This window comes from Neovison vison, chromosome 12 (assembly GCF_020171115.1).
Source record: "Neovison vison isolate M4711 chromosome 12, ASM_NN_V1, whole genome shotgun sequence".
Classification (NCBI taxonomy): Eukaryota; Metazoa; Chordata; class Mammalia; order Carnivora; family Mustelidae; genus Neogale; species Neogale vison.
Genome location: NC_058102.1, coordinates 115,266,930 through 115,289,184, shown reverse-complemented (window position 1 = coordinate 115,289,184; position 22,255 = coordinate 115,266,930). Strand labels below are relative to the sequence as shown.

General features: G+C 37.7%; 1 protein-coding gene across 15 annotated transcripts in view; it reads right to left on the bottom strand.

The window, feature by feature from the left end:
- The window catches only part of PARD3 (par-3 family cell polarity regulator), a 659,680-nt gene that overhangs the window by 333,686 nt on the left and 303,739 nt on the right, over nucleotides 1-22,255 (bottom strand). For all 15 annotated transcript variants that reach the window (XM_044228092.1, XM_044228102.1, XM_044228097.1 and 12 more), the window contains exons 4-5: nucleotides 21,552-21,730; nucleotides 258-389 (exon numbers count right to left, since the gene is read on the bottom strand). In XM_044228092.1, the coding sequence (XP_044084027.1) occupies nucleotides 258-389; nucleotides 21,552-21,730 (311 nt within the window). The remainder of the gene's footprint in view (nucleotides 1-257; nucleotides 390-21,551; nucleotides 21,731-22,255) is intronic.

Below are 22,255 nucleotides of genomic sequence, written 5' to 3'. Positions count from 1 at the left end.
TGTAACAAGCTCTTAAGGCAGGATGCTCCAGAATCCACAGCAAATATTCATAACCACTTATGAGAAACCTTTGATCTGGGACCGCCGCAGAAACTGTCTGTACTCATATTAGACAAACTGACAGAAAGCCTGGTACTTACCTGAAGTCTGTTAGAATAATTGACCTTTAATCATCACAGTGATGGAGAGAAACATGTTTCAGGGTATGAGCTAGAAGTTACACCAATGACACGTGTAGAAGGATTAATTTATGTTACCTGTTCTTGCTTCTCCAGCCACCTGTCCACCATTGGGTGACTGGCACTCAGAGATGAGCGAGCATTGTCTCTTTGAAACTGGTGAGACCAGTTACTAGCATCCCGTGGAAGGCTTCTATAGTTTTCATCTTTCTATTCAAAAAGAAACAAAAAGGTGTCTTGTAAAAAAACAGACCTTGCAAATGAACGATGCACTTGGGTCTTTCAAAAGTAGCACAAAAATGATTTTGCAGACTTAAAATGTTTTCCCCAAATCTATACAAAAGAGCTGACTGAGGACATTTCACCCAGATTAGGCCTCGTGAATGCAGTCATCCGTCGAGGGGAAGGGGATATAATGACGAGAGCAGGAAGGCAGACACACACGTATGCGTACAGGAGACGAAACCATTTTCCCTGCACTCCCTCCCAAATCAATCTCCGCAGGCCAGTTACATGCACCAGAAAACGAAAAGTATTTCTCTACAAGACTGTTGTTCTCTCTCAATCATGGGATGTTCTCTTTTCCTCTTCTTTCTGGCCTTATAATAATATTGTGATATTTTCTACAATTCACCAAAAATGTTTAAAATAAGAAAGATTAAGGAACTTGCTCTTTATTTACAACTTTGTAGTTGTGTGATTTTCGGCAAGAGACTTAAGATCCTTTAAGATCCTGTTCTGTTAGCTACTTCATGGGTTAGGTGAAGCATTAATTCAAATATCAAATAAAGAAAAAAATTAATCTATCCCAATACATGGTACATAATAGATGCATAATTGCTTGCCCCAACATGCTTATAGCAAGTGAAGTCTTTAAATAAAAACCTAGTTAATTGATAAATATTTATTTAGTATGTTCCAAAGCGGGCGCCTGGGTGGCTCAGTTGCTTAAGCAAGATTGCCTTTGGCTCATGTCATGATCTCAGGGTCCTGAGATCAAGCCCCGTGTTGGGCTCCCTGCTCTAAAGGGAGTCTACTACTCCGTCTATCTACTTCTCCTTCTACTCATTCTCCAATCCCTCTCAAAGAAATAAATAAAACCTTTTAAAAAGAAATACATCCCGGGGAGCCTGGGTGGCTCATTGGGTTAAAGCCTCTGCTTTCAGCTCCGGTCATGATCCCGGGGTCCTGGGATTGAGCCCCGCATTGGGCTCTCTGCTCAGTAGGGAGCCTGTTTCTCTTCCCCTCTCTCTGCCTGCCTCTCTGCCTACTTGTGATCTCTGTCAAATAAATAAATAAAATCTTTAAAAAAAAAATACATCCCAAAGCCATCAAATGTTACTGGATGTATCTTTGAAATAATAATGTACAACAATCTGTTTTGGCTTTTGGGTTGCAAAACCTAATTTCAATGTCCTGAAGAGAAATGAGAAGGCTAGGATAAGGCACAGAAGTCAAACATTCTAGCTCAACACGTAAATCTAAATATTTTCTACAAGGACAAATTTGAAATGTTACCCTCACTTCAACCCACTGACATCAGTTCCCCACTTAAGTGAAGGACCAAAACATTCTCCTTAATGACTTTGTTAAGGATAATCCAGCTGTATACATTATACACATGACTGCTTCTTATTCTTCAATTCTTAATCCATCTGAGCAGCAAATACAGAGAAACAAAAAAGTATCATGTAATAAGTTTGCATTGCATAGACTGTAGCAATAGACCAAGATTCTGTTTTCTGCTCCTTCACGAATTCCATCAGAGAGAAAAAAGTTCAAAATGGATCGACAGTCCTGAACCTATGCCACTATTGTGGTGCACAGAAAATATTTTTAGATCTGTAAATATTTATCAGTGTAAACTTCAGTATGAAACTTTAAAAGTTTTCTTCTTAGTATACCTAGATAATAAACTAAAACCTCGACAGAATTAAACATCAGCAGCAAATATTTTTACTAGGAAACCTCTACACAAGTCCAATTACCGCAGCTCAGAAAGCTGTTAACAGAGCATATAACCTCCAGCACAAGGAAACCACTAAGATTACGATGCTGCTCCACACCCAGGAATTAGGGACTGAGCTTGGTTGCAGGAACATGGAAATGGGAACATAAGCAAAGGACACAGACAAAGGAAAAGAATAAAGCAACAGAAGAAACCAAAGCCCACTGTATCTCAAAATACTAGGAGCTCTGCCTTAGAACTGCTGCGTGGTAACTTGAGAACAAAGCAAAATGAGCTGACTTACTGCCAAGAAATTCAAATTAGTCATAAAGGGTAGATAAATGTATTAAGGGCAGAATCTTCAATGTCCATGAAGGGAGGAGGGACTGGGAGCACGGAGACACACAGGTAGTTTTTATACCACGATCTTGGGGCTACTCCCAGTGGCTGACGACCTGGCCTCTCTATTCATTTTCCACCATTAGAGGTGATTACTGCATCAGCTCTACTTTGAAAAATGAATAACTGAACACAAGGCATTAAAAATCTACTCTGCCTTTTCACTAGGAACTGTATTTCTGGGAAACCAACAGTGCCAGTCGATGAGGGGAAGCTCCTCTTTTCAGAAGAACGCCACGTAGAGCCAACAGAATAATGAAGAGATTTAGAAAAATCACCATCTTCAGCTCCTAATGAAATAACTCATTCAGGCAAAGATAACCAACGGATGCTGGAGCTTTTAGTGAAGAGTGGACAGTGAGCTGGGTGTTCAGACAGGGACGAAATACAACTTACAAAGGGAAAAGCGGATCTTGAAAATGAAAAAACCAGAAGACACAAAATGCTCACTTTCCTTGGTGTCTACAAATCCAGGCTGTGACTGGTACATTCTTTTGATTCCTTTTGAATCTCCACCATTCTTTTTCTTACCTGCAATGGCCCTTAATAACTTATCTATCGCCTGCTCACTCCTGTCTCCTCAGCCAACTCCTCCCTCCCGACAACTTCTAGGCACTGAATTCAGGATCTAAATTTCTAATCGGCCATCCCCCAAAATACCTCCAAATCGACAGATTCAAAATGAAACTCGCTTACTCTATCAATTCCGGTGCCCTCCTGAAAAACAACCATCATGCTCTGTACCTCTTTCGACCCAATCTCTCATCTGAAGCCAGTACAGCAGCCTTCGAACCCGAGGCTGATCCCCACCTTAACCTCTCCAGCAATGTTCTCTGCCACCTCCCACTGATGACTGTACTAAAATGTGCACTGGAGTGGCGCCTGGAGGCTCCATCGTGAACCATCTGCCTTCGACTTGGGTCATGATCCCAGGGTTCTGGGATCGAGCCCCGCATCGAGCTCCCTGCTAGGCAGGAAGCCTGCTTTCCCTCGCCCACTCCTTCTGCTTGTGTTCCGTCTCTCACTGTCTTGTCTCTCTGTCAAATATATAAGTAAAATCTTAAAAAAAAAAAAAAAAAAAAAAAAAAGAGGTACGCTGGAGCACATCACCTGTGGGGCAGACACCGCAGCTAGCCCGGAGGAACCTGCGCACAATCATGCTCAACGTGCCACACGCCTCTTCACCTTCACTTAAGCTCTTCTGGAGCCTAGACTCCAATACCATTTCTTCTTGTAAGATCATTCCCATTTTTCGACACCCAATGCAATCACTATTTTCTCTAAGAAAGATTCTCGGACTTTCAACAGACATCAGCATGTCATGCTTTTTGTTACCACTATCTTCTAATTTTACTTCTAATTATAGTTCTGACTTATAATTTAGTTAATTTTTAAAACTGCTATTTCCACTATTCCAGCAAAACCGAGGGAGAAGATCACCATTCACCTCTAAACTCAAGCACTTAGCTCGGTGGCCTATACCAACATGGAGGCTTTTTCTTCAATACGCATTGTATTTCCTATTTTCACATGGTTCAGATGCCCAGAATTTTCAAAGAACACTTCTATAAGTTGTTCTAAAAATTAATAAGTGAATGCTTTCAAAAGGCATCATGATAAGCATCAGTGAAATGCATTTTCACTGAAATATAATGATCGTACTTTTAGATTTATACAAGGTGTGTAACTCTGTTTTATGCCTATTTCAATTTAATGTCACACCTACAATATACAATGTCTGTGGATAATGTGATTACTTCCAATTGCATCCAAAAAGCAGTGTGACATTTCTCCATTTTCATCAATTATGACATGTAATTCATGTTTCAGGCCATCACAAAGTAATCAGATTAAAGGAGATAAGAGCTATAGATTAAAAAAAAAAAAATCTGTCCTCTTGAACTCCACCCGAAAAATTCAATTTTATAGTTACAGAATCAACTTTGAGTAGTTAATAGATAACAAAAATAAAATTAACCCCTCATATCAAAAAAGCTTTCCTAATTCAATATTGTTATGGTAATGTCAATAATGAATTCATGCATTAATTTATAAGGTATGAGAAGCCCAGCTGAAGTATCTTAGTCTCTGTCAAGAAAGCGAAGAATTTTTAGAATGTATTGGGAATCACTATGCAATATATACTTGAGTTTGTGGACAGCAACATGTGGGCACCACTCACATTGCACTCACGTTCTTCTTCGCAATCCTGAGCTTGATCCAAAGTTCACACAAAGACTGGAGTCCTATAAAGTTGTGATTCTGTATTTATGAGTGTATCAGCAAACACCATAACAGGCAATATGATTTCTCCTTTACAATACATGCTTGGATATTCATGATTTCCAATTGAAATGTATAAAGTACATACTATTTTCAGCTTAAAAATATTTATTTTGGTGTAAATGATTTCAGAAACCTAGTGGTCTTAAATTTGGTGATCTGAAGAGGCACTTGCACCCCAATATTTACACAGCGATGTCCACAACAGCCAAACTATGGAAAGAGCCCAGATGTCCACCAAGAGATAAATGGATAAAGATGATGTGGGTGTGTGTGGGTGTGTGTGTGGGGGGGGGATGTGTGTGTAATAATGGAATATTACTAAGCCATCAAAAAAGGAAATCTCACCATTTGCAATGACATGGATGGAACTGGAGGGTATTATGACAAGCAAGATAAGTCAATCAGGAAAAGAAAATTATCTTGTGATCTCACTTACAGGTGGAATTTAAGAAACATAACAAATGATCGTAGGGGGAAGAGAGGAAAAAATAAAACAAGATGAAATCAGAGAGGAAGATAAAGCATAAGAGACTCTTAATCATAGGAAACAAACTGGAGGGAGAGAGGTGGGGGGGAGGGGTAACTGGGTGACAGACATTAAGCAGGACATGTGATGTAATGAGCACTGGGAATTATATAAGACTGATGAATCACTGACTTCCACCTCTGAAACCAATAATATATCATATGTTAATCAACTTAATTTAAATGAAAAAAAAGTTTTTTAAATAAATAAATGCCATATCCTCTAGCAAACCCAACTACATTGTAAGCTTTGGAGAAAGAACCATCTTCCTACCCCTATACATGATGTCCAGCACTGAGCCTTCGGAAAGTAGGTATCCAGCAAATATTTAATGTACTTAACAGAAGAAGAAGCTATGAGAGATCATAATAATAAACACAAAAAATAATTCTTTAAAAATAAAAAAACTCATTATAAGCATTGCACTGACACTGAAATATTTGAACTCCAAAAGATCTGATGAGCATTTCTCAAAACATTCCCGAACTCATTGATTCTGATTAGCAATGAACCTAAACTTATTACCTATGTGAACTTTGAGCAGGAGTGCCTGACAGGACATATTGATAAACATACTGCTTTTTTCTTCCAAATTATATATGTTAATTTATTTTTGAAAATAATTTTCTCTTAGTTCATTTGTGAGTTTGCATTCCTATGTTCCCATTTTTAAATAAAAAATAAAAGTTAAAAAAATTTTAAAGACGAAGTATGAAGGCATTTCCTTCATTTGTTTTTGAAAGAAAGGAATGTCTGTAGATGTATAAACAACAACAATGACCAAAAAAAGTTAGTCTTTAATATGTCTATGCAGATTATCTACATTTTTAATGGATCAGACTATCATCAGCTACAAAAAAAGTGAACATTTTTAAGTTAAATGTATTTGAAAAACCTATACTTTCTAACCTAAAGGGGGGAAAAAAAAACCAACAAAAATCTTTGCCATTAATATTTTTGTAACAAGTCAGAGCTGCATTTATTTAAAAAAAAACCAAAACACAACTGGAGAATGTGACTTTAAATCTATTTCATTCTATGATCAAATTAATGCCTCCATTCTGTATACTGGTAAACTTCCAAGGTAAAAACAGAAATCTTTTTCATTAGACTTACAAAAATCTGTCAGTAGTACCAATATGCAAAATCCAAATGATTATTCAATTTGCTAATGACAAAAAATAATCTATTATAGTAAAGCCACTACTACTTTATCTAACAATTTTTATAAGAAAAAGACCATAAGGAATTACTCTCCTTTATTTTTTAATTACAATTTTAATCCTTCACTCATGAGGCTGTCCCAAACAGCCATTCAGCTTTGCTTTCCCTCTTGCCAGAAAAAAACAGATGTTCCTGCTGTGATCAGGGATTTTCCTTATCATCTAAATGTACTGCCATATCATCAGGTGTCAAAAAGCCACCCAGGCTGAGAAATGCATATTAATTTTCTGCTCCCTGGTAGCAGTACCCTAGTTATGCAGTAAATCTCTTTCAGGATAGGGAAAGGAACTGTCCTCTCTCCCCCATCACTCCTCCCCAAGCCAATTACAATTCAATAAAAAGAAACCACACAGAACCCACCCAGGGCCTTGGGATAGGAGCTTATTCCTTTCATACTAAGCTGAAACTCCAAAGCTTTATCTCTCAGAAACAGCTACTTAGCTGATGGTCAGATTCCTTGGCAAGCCTACATCCTTATGTTGCAGAAATATAGGAATATTTCATGAACGTTACAGAAGTACCAGATATTTCTATGTTAGTTTAGTTTAAGAAACCCAACTACAGCTCTACTTTTTTTCAATGCAAAAATTCCAAACACCTTTTTAAAAACCATTAGGAATTGTGTCATTTTGACATACGGAAGGTTCAGTGCATATAAATTTAACTTTTGTACCCTCTATATAAGCATCCTATGATTTCAAATATCCCCATGCAGTTTCCAGATTTTAAGTTTACAATTATTTTTCAACTCAGCAATCCTAGTCAGAGAACTCAATTTTCTGTGTTATCATTTCCCTAAGAAATGATACACAGACACCAAAAAAACTATTTTCAGGATGTCTAACCTGAAATTATAAGACTGAAGTGAAATTAGTAATAATGGTTTAAAAAAATTTTTTTAATTACATAAAGCTTGCTAAAATTACCAGAATCACATTGTTGGGTCAATATAACAGACCCGTTCTGGTCTCTGTGCCCAGAGTTTACCTTGTGTGCTTCCTGATGGCTATATCAGAGCATGACCTTGGAAGCAAGGCCAAGGCTAACGCGTAGCAGAAGAAAACAACCATAAAATGGTCTGTAAATAGGATTTTTATCAATGTACTTTTCTGACCTTCAAATCGTCCTCTAGTTAATAAATGAGAAAGAAAAAAAAAAGAGAGACATGGGATTGGGAATAAACTGACTCACACAAAAAATAATAGATTCAATAAACAACCTGTAAATGAAGGCAGAAGGTTTGGCCATCAATGTCCATTTAAACCAACTACATGCCTATTAATATACTTTTTTAAATAAAGAAACACAGGGTTTTATTCAAAACACAATATTATCACCACTTATCCCAGACACATGGCTGTATAATGAACTTTATTTGAAATCCCTGGTGACCAATATCCTACATGAAATGCCCCCTGTGTTACTGATCTGAGGTCAAGGAAATTCATCCCCATATTAGCTAAGCCTATATTCTCTGTAATTCCTGCATATATAAAAAGTATAATCACTTTTTTGGTGGGTAGACAGATAGGTATCTCCTACTCTCCTTTTAGGTAATTGCTTTCTTCCACATTCTTATTCATTTTTTAAAAATTACTTACTTACTTACTTACTTACTTACTTACTTACTTACTTATTTATTTATTTATTTATTTATTTATTTATTTATTTATTTATTTATTTATTTATTTGAAAGAGATCACAAGTAGGCAGAGAGGCAGGGAGAGAGAGGAGGAAGCAGGCTCCCTGCTGAGCAGAGAGCCTGATGTGGGGCTCAAACCCAGGACCCTGGGATCATGACCTGAGCCGAAGGCAGAGGCTTTAACCCACTGAGCCACCCAGGCACCCCACCACATTCTTATTCATTAATGAAAGGGCTAAAGAGATAAAAGAAGGAGTCCGTATCTACAAATCTGCTCTTACTCCTGAACAGAATTATGACAAGACAGAGAGGAAATTCAAACATCCATACATTTCTGTCAAAATTCTATTAGTAGGCTACATATCATTAGTGATAGTCTACTAAGGTGTGGTACAATTTGTGATGAGACATTGATTATACTGATATTGTAACTTTTTAAAAATGAAAAAAAATCAAAATGCAGAGATTTCTGAATGCCGAAACATTTATTAGAGTACCTCTGTAGCTCAAATTTCATTAACACATAATTTATTTTTACACCTCTATTTTTCCATTCTAAACTGAGTTTAAATTTTGAAGAATTAGCAGCAAAAATTGAAAATAACTTATCCAAGCAGATTTTATTTTTATTATTGTGCAAAATCAAAACTCTGATAATGTACATCAAATTTTACTAGTTTTTTTCCCTTTGAGATATTAAAGGTACATAGTTCTTAAAATTCATTCTGACCTGAAAAATCTGTCTTTGCAGTCTTTACAACATGTGTTCAGTAGCTTCTAGATCACAGAATTCCATTTAGATCAGTGGGACACTCAAGAATGCTGAATATGCCAGGGGAAAAAATTCTTGTTTGGACGCTACCGAAAGTACACATTTGAAAATCATGATTAATTTGCAAGTAAATTTCCTGTCACAGACCAAATCCTTCTGGTTGGTATGCTGACAAAACCAGAAGTATAACATTTTAGTTTTACTCACAACTTGCAACTAACCAGTAACTCAGTAACTGCTGTAACATCAGATAAGAAAAATCACCCCCCAGAGCAAGGACCTGCACTGGGTATCAACATTAAGGGATCCGTTATGAAAACCAGTAGGCCAAATATCTCACAGAGATGCAGGCCAACTTACAAAGGCCGTGACATTTCCAGAGGTGACCATGAGGGCACAGATTTCTCTGAAGCCACCAGAACTGGTCATGGAGCAGACAAGGATATCTGAGAGGAAAGAGATCAGCAAAACTTAGCCTCATTCGGGCTATTTATTTGAACCTCTTTCTTCCGTTGTTTTTAATCCATCTCAACAGTTCAGAATACCGTAAAAAACTTCAGATACAGATTTTTAAATCTGGAAGGAGAAAAGTGAGAGAATATCCAGCTTGACCTCTTACCATTTAAAAAGCAGAAACAGAGGTTGAGAGAAGTTGCAACAAATGTTCTGTGGCGATGAGGGTGAGTAACCAGTTCCCAGGGTCCAATCTACTCATTTCAATGTCCTATGTCTGAATAAGGAATTCTAACCCTCATGCGATCTAACCAGGAACCGTGGTTTCCCTGGGTAACGATGGTAATTTCTGAGATCCAGCCATTCCCACAAAATGACCCCCTCCCAACAGAAAAGTATCCCTTGAGTTCTTGTACATAAACTAGGGTAAAGCCAATATATAATCTTGTATCACAAATTATATTTACAAGAGAGATGGTTGGCTCCCTGATAAACACTGCCTAGTCTCAGGAATAATTAGGAGTAAAATGTTTGCTTTAAAATGGTTTTAAATTGGGGCACCTGGGTGGCTCAATCCCTAAGTGACCGACTCTTCGTTTCAGCCCAGGTTGTGATCCCACAGATCTCAAGACAGAGCCTCATATCGGGCTCCATGCTCCACAGGGAGTCAGTCTGAGGATTCTCTCCCTCTCCACCCCTGCCCCTACACACTCAGGCGTGCACATGTGTGCTCGTACATATTCCCTCCTTCTCTCTCTCTCTCAAATAAATCTTTTTTTTAATTTATTTAAATGGTTTTAAAAACAATCTCTTTCCAGGTATAACTGGGATTATCTCCTTTATCCTTTGAAAACATCAGTAAGAGCATAAGGAGAAGGTAGCCTGGAAGGATAGTTTAGTATTTTTCAAATTACAAAAACATTATCCCCATCTGGATTCTGAGGAACTAAGGAAAATAACTACAAGGGAAGCAGTGATAATAGGCGCTCCCATTTTGTTTCTTGCACAGTACTTCATAAAAACCAATGTGACTGGGGCACCTCGGCGGCTCAGTCGGTTAAGCGCCAGACTCTTGATCTCAACTCATGATCTCAGGATTGTGGGATAGAGCCCCATCCAGCTCTGCCCTGGGTGTGAAACCTGCTTAGGATTCATATTCTCTTTCCCTCTCTCTCTCTCTCTCAAAGACAAAAAACAAAACAAAAATGTCACCCAATTGCTATATGGCCATAGGCATTCCACAATCAGAAAGTATAAGGAATGGAGAAAAGAGACCACCATTTTTTACCCTGTTCTTTTTTTTTTAAGATTTTTTTTTTTTTTTTATTTCTTTGACAGAGAGAGACTCAGTGAGAGAGGGAACACAAGGAGGGGGAGTGGGAGAGAGAGAAGCAGGCTTCTGCCAAGCAGGGAGCCCTATACGGGGCTCGATCCCAGGATCCAGGGATCATGACCCAAGTTGAAGATGGAGCCACCCAGGTGTCCCTACCCTGCTCTTTCAACAAAGGCAAGTGTATAAGAACAAAATAAATATAAGTATTTCAGGTCAGGTTACATTTTGAAGAGCCTGGCTCATTTTCCAAAACTACAATAAAAATGAAGAGCAACATTTGACTAATGCTGCTTGACTCTGAAAAACACATTTAAATCTGAAACAATTTTAAAACATTTTAGAAAATGCGACATATTTCTTATTTTGACAGCAAGAAATACCTATCCACATTTCGTTTTCTTTCAAAAACATGTACCTCTAAACGTTTGTATCGCCACACTAAAATTATAAATAACAATAGCATTTTGCATCAGGAGCAATTTGCACAACACCAAGAGATGAAGGGAACAGATGCCAGGGAATGAAAGAGAGAAAGTAAAATACTCAAGAGTAGTTGCCTAATCCCAAAATATCTACAATCTTACACATTATCTAAATGTGCAACATGAATTTTTTATATTTACCTAAATGTTCTTCATGTTAATTTAAAAGCAATATATATATTCAAAGAAATCACTAAAACTTGAAAAATCAAGATACTTGCACCATACATAACTAGCCTGCCAATGTAAATATTAGCACTCCCTTCTTATATTTTTCAGTGTACAATCATAACTTCAATGAACTGAGTAGATTAACAAACAACTGAGTAATTTCTGTGCAAATCCCTAGGTACAGTTGACGATTTGACTTTCTTAACGTTTTTCCCTTAACTGTGAAATTGCCTCTTCAGGTAAATATCTCCACAGATTTTTTAAAACGAAGAAAAAATATTTTCACTTATCAAAATCCCATCCTATTTATGCTCCTCATACAATCATAATGACTTTTCTGGAGAATTCCATCTCCACACAAAAAGCATTTACCATAAAGAAATTGAGAGCTCAAACTTCTAAAGAATTAAGTCCTTCTCTCCTACCTTTCAGCAGAAAAATCATGTTCTCTAAGCTGGATATTAATTTTCAAGGAATCTATTTTTCTCCCTGAATGATAACTGAAAATCACAACTTTAAAAAACATGATTCCAGAAAATTTGGAGGACTTCTTATTGAAACCCCCTTCTGTCTCCCCCTCAAAACCTTAACAATTTGAATAAAGGGACAACAAAACAGCTGTTGCAGCAGAATGACTCGACAAAAATTAAAGACACAAGTGGGAGTACCCAGCCATAAGAATGCAGCAGGTGTAAGACTGGTAAGCATTTCTCAAATTCAGTCCTGTCATAGGGAAGGCTACCAACCATCAATCCCTAGTAATAAAATCAGTTGAAAAGCTTTCATTAGAACTCATTTCCATGGGCGCTTGGGTGGCTCAGTGGGTTAAGCCTCTGCCTTTGGCTCAGGTAATGATCTCAAGGTCCTGGGATTGAGCCCCAAATTGCATTCTCTGCTCAGCGGGGAGCCTGCTTCCCCCTCTCTCTCTCTCTGCCTGCCTCTCTGCCTACTTGTGATCTCTGTCTGTCAAATAAATAAATAAAACCTTTTTTAAAAAAAAGAACTCCTTTCCAAAGAGAAAAATACATCTCTGACAATGACCAGGTGTGTTCAAGGGTTCATAGAGACCTGTGGCTGAGTCCTGGCTCCACACATGCCAGGTACCTGTGCCTGAACTGCCATCTCTAATTCTCAGCCCAAAATGTGGGTGACACCATGTGCCTTGGAAAACTGGGTTTTAAAGAACTTCTTGGGATGGAAAAAAAATTTAGATTTACTGAAAAGTTGTGAAAATAGTACAGAGTCCCTACCCACTCTTCACCCAACTTCCTCCAATGTTAACATCTTACATAACCTTGGTATAGTTGTCCAAACTAAGAAATCAACACTGATACAATACTATTAACTACACTAACAGATGTATTTGCAATCCATCTGTTTCCCCCCAACCCCCACTAATGCCCTTGTTTCATGCCAGGATCCCAAATTGTATTAAATCCTCACATCCCCTTAATCTCCTCTGACCTGGGACAGTTTTTCAGTCCTTCCTAATTTTTTTTATGACCATAATATTCTTGAAGAATACTGGTGAGGTACCTCATAGAATGTCCCTCAGTTTGGGTTTGTCTTGAGATTCCTTACAATTAAACTGGAGTTATAAGTTCTGGGGAAAACTCCACTGAGGTGAAATGTCCATGCCATTATACCATTTCAAGGGCTCATGATATCACCATGACTTATCATTAGTGATATTAACCTTGGTCACTTGGTTAACACTTCTCCACTATAAAATTAGTATTTTTCACATTCCTTCCTCTCTTCTTAGGAAACAAGTATTAAGTACAGCCAATTCTCAAGAAGAGGGGAATTAAGATCCCCACCTTCTGGAGGGGGACATATTACTTCTACTATTTAGAATTCTTCTGTAAGAAAATTTGTCCCTTTTTTTCCCATTCACTTTTTATTTGGTCTTTTATTAGTATCAGTATAGGCTTATGGATATTTATTTTGGTCTTTGGATTACAGTCCAACTATATCTTTATTTACTCTGCTGTCACTAATGCACATAAAATATCAAGAAGAAGGCCAAATATATAAATTCTCAATAATAATAATATCAAACACAAGGATTAGAGAAAATAGACGAACACAAAGAATTCCTCAAAAAAGGGGCAGAAATGGAGATCAGTTAACATAATCGCATTATTAGTACAAATATTCATGAAGCCAGCATACTTTTACTTAAGACTAAGATGTTAAGATATAATACAGACTTGGTTAGGTTTTACCAAAATATGCCAGATCTAATAATAAACACATGCTCATTATTCTTATATTCATGTATAACAGAAAGACTTAAAGGAGATAAAAATAAAAAGGTTATTGTGAAATATTTTACAGTTTAAATTGTTCAACGAAATGAACATTGGCAGGGGCCCCTGGGTGGCTCAGTCAGTTAATAGTCCAACTTTCTGATTTTGGCTCAGGTCATGATTTTAGGGTCGTGGGATCAGCGGGGAGTCAGAATCTGCACTCAGCACGGGGATTCTCTCTTCCTCTCCCTCTGCACCTCCCTGCTCATGCAGGCATGCACGCACACTCTCTAAATAAATAAGTAAATCTTAATAAAAAAATTTAAAAATTAAATAACTGGGCAGTGTATAAAGTCTGTAAGCATGTTGGGATGTGGGAAGATACTTGTCAAAAGCAGAATCGGAAACTGCAAAATCGAGATTCACATCACAACTTTATCACTGAACAGCTGGCTTAACTATTAGGTGACCTATTTAAACTCTTGGCTTTACCTCTTCATCAATAAAATGGGAACACCAACCACACTTATACAGTAGAAGGGGATTAAATGAGATATAACATACCAATCACATTCTCTGACAAGCAGTACTCAAGACAACGTGGCTATGATTATGTGAAAATATCAAAAACCTCAAAAATGGATACAATTTAGGGATGAGATCAATGGAAACCACTTCTACCCCCACACTGTAAAAAACCTTGACTGCAATGCACTTCTTTAAAGGCAGATGGGAACACAAGGGCACCTGGAATCCGTGCAAATTAAAACCAAGTTTGCCAGAGCAGCTAGAATGCAAGTGGCAGAGGGCTCTGGCCCTGAGCGGTCCCATCCTCTACTTTTCCTGTTAACAGCAGAACCTGAAGTGACTACATCTAACTCTGTGACTTGAAGGAACTAGGCTTATAAGCCAAAGTATCAAAGATTAAAAACAAAAACCAAGTTAAAAAGATGAAATAAGGCCAAAATATTTTTAAGTGTAGAAAAGCCATGCAAATGTTTGTTCAATATAATTCAATCGATGTCATTTCCCAGTTCTCTCCCCCCAAGTCAAGAAAAACAGGTGTAACGCATTCATTTCCCCCTCTATTCTATGTAACTTTGAGGGTACTCAATAAAGATTTTCACATTACTTGGGTTTATGTTTCTGGAATGGTTTGTGAACTCTAAAAATACCACATCCAGGCTCAAAAATTTTCTCAATAGCACCTTAGGATTTTATAACTTTGAACACAAATTATAATATTCAAAGCACGTGAAGATAGATTATATCCCTACCTGTGACACAGAAATAGATGAGACCAGGTTATTAACAACTCTTACTAGGTGCGCTTGGCAGTTGAAGCCAGCCTATTGTAGAAATGATTATAACCATCACTTACTAAAAGCACACAACTGTACTGCAATCAAATGAAGATCTTTTAATATGCAAAATAGGAGGGTGAAATTTATAGCTTCAGAGGCCTTCAACAGGAAATACAAATGTTGCAGTAGAACAGTCTAACATTTAAGTCTCAGTTGGATCTCCCTTGAAGCTAATGCCCCAGAAAATTAAACACAGCTATAGGTCTCTCGCAGAGGAAACATGTGGTTTTAGGGGATGATCTCAGCTCATCCTTTGAGGTTTTTAGATGATTACTGTAACTAGCTAACATCTACGACTGGCTCACAAATGACAAAAGACAGACAATGTTTTTCAATAGCCACCTGGTCAAACGTACTAGCTTAAAAACGAAATAGCATACTCAAATGTACCAATATGACTGGCCTTATGCATTAGAAAGCATAAAGGAGAAGCAGCAACTCCGAAGCCAAATGGTTGAGAAGGAGGATGAGGCAGCAAATAAAGAGGTAAACACAGACTACAACTCTGTAAAAAATGAATGAATGAATGAATGAATGAATGAACGAGCAAGCAAGCGGCTATTTTAGAGTATCATGAGGTAGGAGCCAATGTTAACTAATACACTGTCAGCATAGAAACCGCCAAAGTTTTCTGACTCTGAATAAAACAAGGAGTGGGCACTTTCTGGAAGTCCCTTGTGTCTGAATTAGCATTGGTGACTTCACACATGATAATGGGAACACGGTGCCTTGACCCGATGTATTGAAATGCACTTTCAACTAAGATTGGGGGTGGAGGACAATATGCCAAGGAAGGATAGACGGGTACACTATTTGTATCAGAGCTTCTATTTAGAAAAGATACGTCCGATTCTAGTCTGGCACGGACAGGATAGGACCCAACATCGCAGCAAGTTGTTAGATTACTTTTATTTAAAACTCAAAAAAAAATTCATTTTAATGGACTTTTGATTAAAAATGATAAATTTGAGCAATCTAAGTATGAGAAGTGAAATATCACAAAACCAAATGCGGTAAATGTTCCAGACTCTATTCTGCTATGATAGGAAAATTAGCCTAAAAGAAGACATCTCAAAATAGACATAATTCTCTTATTTACCCTCTCCTAACAGGCAAACAAACACACTTCCTTTTCAGCTGGACTTCAGTTCTAAAAAAAAAAAAAAAAGACTGTGCCCTGAAGTCAGTAAAGCAGCTTTAAGTAAACACACAAATCTCCTGAAATAGGTAAATGAATCCATCACTACAAGTGTATTTCATCTTTTTAAAGTTCACAGGTGATTCTGATGCAGAGCCAAATGGGAGCCATTAACGTCTATAGTACGACACTAAGTTCCAGAACTCAGGAACAGTACCACTTGCTTCTTTTTCTTTATCCTCCCCCTCATCGCACAGCTCACTCCATCTGGGCCTCCTCACAGTACTTTATACAACATAAGTACTTCACACTTTATTAGTCATGAATGTATGAGAAACAGTTATCAGTAGCTTTAAAAATCCATTCCAGGTTGTGGGTATTATAGAGGGCACGGCTTGCATGGAGCACTGGGTGTGGTGAAAAAATAATGAATAATGTTTTTCTGAAAATAAATAAATTGAAAAAAAAATATTAAAAAAATATATATATCCATTCCCTTGGTCAAATAAGCCTACTTCAGGAATCTGTTCTAAGAAAATAATAAGAGATGTCAATATAAATTAATATATTAGGATCTTTTCTGAAGGGTACTTCTAAAGGTCACTTATTAGAGCAAAAAAAAAAAAAAAAAGGCAAAGTATAAATGTCAAGCAACAGGAAAGTCACCAAATAAAATAATAGACACCAACTACAAAAAAAAAAAAATCAGTACATAAAACAACATTATGCAAGCTATCTATATTTATGACATGGGAAAATGCTCTCAATATAAGACAAAATTAGAAAAAAAAAAAGTCCAGAAATTAAACCATGTTCACTGGATGATTCCCCACTGGTAATAGGGACAGCCACCAACTATACAGAGCTCTGCTCCAGAGCCCCAAGTTAATACACCAGACTGTCAATAACACTTACCTGCACCATTCCAAATTACTTACTTGCTTCTTTATACTTTTCATTACTTTATAAATGCAAAAAGCAAATAGTAGTATTATAAGAAAAAGTTTATGGAGGGAATCTTAAAATATACTACAGAAATGTTTCTGTAAGTATTTTTCTAAAGTTAGAAGAAATATCTCCTAACTCTTCTAATGAACAGAAAAAAAGATGACAAAGACAATTAAGACAGCAACTCTTCCAGGAGCTTGTGTATATGAGTAGTACTGGACAGATACCAAACATGTCAAGCAACTAAGAAATAATAAAGCCAGGGTGTCAGAAATATTTTGAAGTCTCTTAAGAACTTTAAAAAAAATTTACAAGACATTGATGCTAATATAAAATGTTGTCTTACGACTTTCTTCCCCTTACATCAAGACATGTTATTTTTTTTTCTTAAGATTTCATTCATTTATTTGACACAGATCACAAGTAGGCAGAGAGACAGGCACAGAGAGGAGGGAAGCAGGCTCCCTGCTAAGCACAGAGACCAATGTGGGGCTCGATCCAGGACCCTGGGATCATGACCTGAGCCAAACACACAGGTTTTAACCCACTGAGCCACCCAGGTGCCCCTCAAGATATGTTCTTAATGCTACTTTTGTTTTCATCTACCTTTGTAAATTCTTTGGTGGGGCAGGGAAGGGGGTTGGTGAAAGGGACAGATAACTTAGAAAAGCAACAGCTCTTAGTCTTTGGGGGAAAGGAATAATGGCTTACAACGAGTACACAATGAAATAATGCACAGACTTTATCCTTGAAACTTCATGGCTGGCTGATTCTGTAAGTGCCTCATTACACTGTTCTTGATGGAATGAATCAAATGCTCTCCACATACTAGTTAGACTTTATTTGCAGGGACAATGACTTAATAAGGATGACCAAAGAGGCGGCAAAATGATTTAAGTGTTCACACTGATTGAAATACTATTTTCTAAGATGAAATATTAAGCACATGCAAAATCTCAAATGAAAATACATTTTCTAGCAATATACTTTCCATGCTAAGTATGAGTAAAAATGTTCTCTAAAAGAGTTGAAAAAGGGAGTCAGCCACAAAATGCTGGGCAACAGGAGTGAGTCGATGTTCCAAGGAACTTTTTTAAAAAGCCAAGACTCTCTTCTATTCTACATGTCACTTCTAAATTAAAGAATGAAGAACTGTAAGAAATCCAGAAGCCCATAGAAACCTTGGTCTCTCCAAGCTCTCACCTGGTTTTGTTGCACCAAAATCTGTCTACGTTGCCCTCTAATTTAATAGTGTAATAACTACATGAACTGGGAAGACTCCACCTCCCACCTCGGTTTTCAGCCACAGGAGCGAGTTCAACATGGTAGCCCTCTAACACACCTGAATAAAACTGCCTCGTTCAGAAATAAGAGATTTCAACTGACTGGTGACATCATTCCAAAACTGTGTGTTTTGCTCATCAACTTAGAAAAACAGAGATCACTTAACTATGTTGATGAGTTATAGAAAAATGTCAACTTATTTTATCTATTAAAAATCAATGCATCACAAGACTATGAATCCTTAACTCCTCTATTTCCATGCATTTATATAGAAAACCTAAACCACTACATATTCATAAAAATGTATCGCATCTTGAGATCATCCAGCATAGGCAAGCTCTCATGCCTCAAGAGAAGGAAATCAAGTTAATACTGATCAGCCATATATACTTTCCTCCAAGCACCCATTCTGAATACTAAAAATACAGGACATCGTTTTATAAATGAACATATACACATACAAAAAAGAGAATCTCTCAGATTTTAATACAAACAGCTTAAAATTTTGACAGCAAGCTTAGGAAATGGGTAAGTCAAAGATAATTCAAAGGACAAATTTATTATGTATTATCCTTTGTGTGCGCTGTATGTGAACATGATTTCATCTAAAGATGTATATGGAATTTGAGGTCTTTCCAGTGAGAAAGTGTGGGCATTTGGCTACAATAAATACTGTTTCACGTGGGAAACAGCTTATCGAATGGATAACCATGTTTAAAAACAGAACTACATTCAAATTTGTCTCACAGCACTTACACTCATAATGTGAAAAAAAGGAAAATAGTATAAATAAATGTCTAACAGTAAGAGAATAATAAATTATATTCTACAATGAGATCGTCTGCATCCATTAAAAATATTTTTTGGGGGCACCTGGGTGGCTCAGTCAGTTAAGTGTCTGAGTCTTGATTTTGGTTCAGATCATGATCTCAAGGTTGTGAGATGAAGCCCCAAGTTGGGTTCCACACTGGGCATAGAGCCTGTTTAAATTCCTTCTCTCCCTCTGCCCCCTGCCCCACTATAACATATATATTTTCCAAAAAAATTCACACCAGGAGAAATCCCTAATATGAAACCAAGTAGAAATAATAAAGATGCCAAGTATGTTGACATGTATGACTCCAACTCTGTGTGGGTATGTATGTGTGTGCGTGAGTAAGCGTATGTGCCATGGGTGCATAGTCCTTATTATCTTAATACTAGGTGTTGCTGCACTTTAGCATTATAAATAATTTAACTTTGTATTAGATTAGTTTCCCAAAATTTTTACGATAGATGTGGGTTTTTTTAAGATTTCTATTTATTTATTTGAAAGAGAGAGAGAGAAAGAGAAGAGTACAAACAGGGGGAGCAGTGGGCAGAGGGAGAAGGAGAAGCAGACTCCCCGCCAAGTGGGGAGCCCAGTGTGGGACTCAACCTCAGGACTCTGAGATCATCATCAATCCTAGGACCTGAGCCAAAGGCAGCCGCCCCCCCCCCCCGACTGAGCCACCCAGGAGCCAATATATATTATTTAGAACAAAAACTCAGTGAGGTGACTCACTGGCAGGGTGCCTTACAGTCCTCTGGTAGCTTGCCTCCCTCTGCTACAGCTGGAAAACTAAAATCAACTTCCTAAACCTCCCCTGCAGGTAAGGATCCCGAGGCAAACAACGTTCTGCACATCTGGACACAAGAGCCGGTTGTGGAAGATGGTGGTTGTGGAAGAGGCAAGAACTGTCCTGGGCTGCTGATGGAGAGAATGGAGGTTGCTGAGGCATTTCTGGGTTCAGTTCCCAGCTGCACAAGTGGCAAGCAGCAGGGTGAGCACACCTGGAGACAAGCTGTTAGCATTCAGTGGGCGGATGCAGGGGAAGGACCCAGGTCACTTCCTTCCCAGGCAGACGCGCAGGACTGCATGGTTCAGGAAGTCCTGGAAGAGGCCCAGCCTACGGCCCGCTCTTCAAGCTCTTCCAATGATTTTCTGAGACTCCAATTCTAAGCATTAAGTTCGTTTGTTTATGTTTAAAATAGCCACTGTGGTTCTGTTTGTGCAACTGAAGCTGACTCACCTACCCAAGGTGTTGAAGGAATTAGAAAGAAAATCCAGATTACCTCAATGACTTCTGATGTACTCTCCTTAAACCATGTGAAAACCTTTCTAATAGATTCTTCTCAGTTAAAGTACTCTAGGTGTTCTCTATATCCCCCCCCCCAGAAATGAACTACTACAAATGAGTGTTTGTAGAAATGCAACAAGTAAGGAAATTTTAAAAGAGGCACTTTCCCATAAATGCAAAGGATAAATCAAGCAAACACCAAGCTATACTCACTTCCATATTAACATGTTATTAGTACAATTCAACATACACATGGTGCTCAATTATTGCTGCATTGAAAAAAATATTAACTCATTCAATAGATGTTTACTGAGACTCTACAGAATCAGCAATAAAAATAAACACAGCTTAAAGCTCACTGAGTGAAAGCACAGAGATATAACAGAAAGGGATTATAAGGGCTCTGTAGGAATATAGGACAAAGAGCATTAAGAAACAAATTGAAAAAATAGAATAAAGTTTATTCTTTTAGACTAAATAAATTAGGTCATGGACTGAACTAAATTGGCTCAAAGAAGAAAATGTTATTAAGAGTAGGCAGTACACTTCCTTTCTCTAGGAAGAAAAAATTATCAATAGAGTAGTTAGACTATGGATTCTACCTTTATCCTTAAAAGTCCATAATGCTGTAATTTCTTTAATGTACCTCAGGAACCAATATGAGTATCTGCTCACACATGTGTAAAACATCTTTGCAAGGACATGCAAAAGGCTAGTAAGGGGACTGCCCCCAAAGAGAAAGAGGGCGACTAGGAGACAAAGTAGGTGAGGGACATTACATGTATACATTTCAAGTCAAAAAAGTCTTCATTGTGAATCATAAATACATTATCTATTAAAAATGGATAAATAAATAAATACATAACATGAATTTTACTACAAAATACGAGGGCAATATAAAATAGGAAGTCATCTAAACTTTGAGGGAAAAGTTGACACGCACACACACACACACAAAGGGCCACAGAGAAGATGCGCTAGAAGCAAAGGACCCAGTCAGCAGCTGACATTCACCACTGACACGAAGAAGACACAAAACAGAAATGGTTACCTTCCTGTCACAGGTTTTAGGGCTACCAGCAGTGTTTTGCTTAAGGAAGCCAGCTGTTGTTGACCAGCGTGTGGGGTTTTTCCGTGAAGGCTCTTCAGAAGAAAAATTATTATCACTAATGGAAGCTGAAAGGCCAATTAAAGCTGGGTCACTGCTTCGTCGGACATGAAGAGGCATATCTATAAATACAAAAAAGCATTATATTTTTTAAAATGTAACTCGTGTCTGAAAACTACATATTAGGATAAAGGCAGTGAAATCCAAAAATGAAGTAACACTTAAGGTGACAGTGGGTCACCAGTCTATTATCCCAGTATTCTCAAATAAAATATCATACAGGGGTACCTGGGTGGTACAGCAGACAGCGTTGGACTCAGATTTGGTTTGGGCTCAGGTTGTGATCTCCGCCTTATGAGATCGAGCCCCACTCCTCTGAGCGACGAGTCTGCTTGAGATTCTCTCTCCCTCTCTCCCTCTGGCCCTCGCGCTCACACACGCACGCATGCTCTCTAATAATACATATTGTACATATTCTAAAATGTAAATAACAATGTGAGCCATGGAACAAATTCTATCTAACTTTTAACCGTACTGGGATTAAAAATACACAGTCTAAACTTCCTGGCTCATCTAGTAAGGAATTCTGCTAAATAAGAAAACTATTTTGTTCAAAGAAATACTATCTGAAAAACGCAGAGCACAAT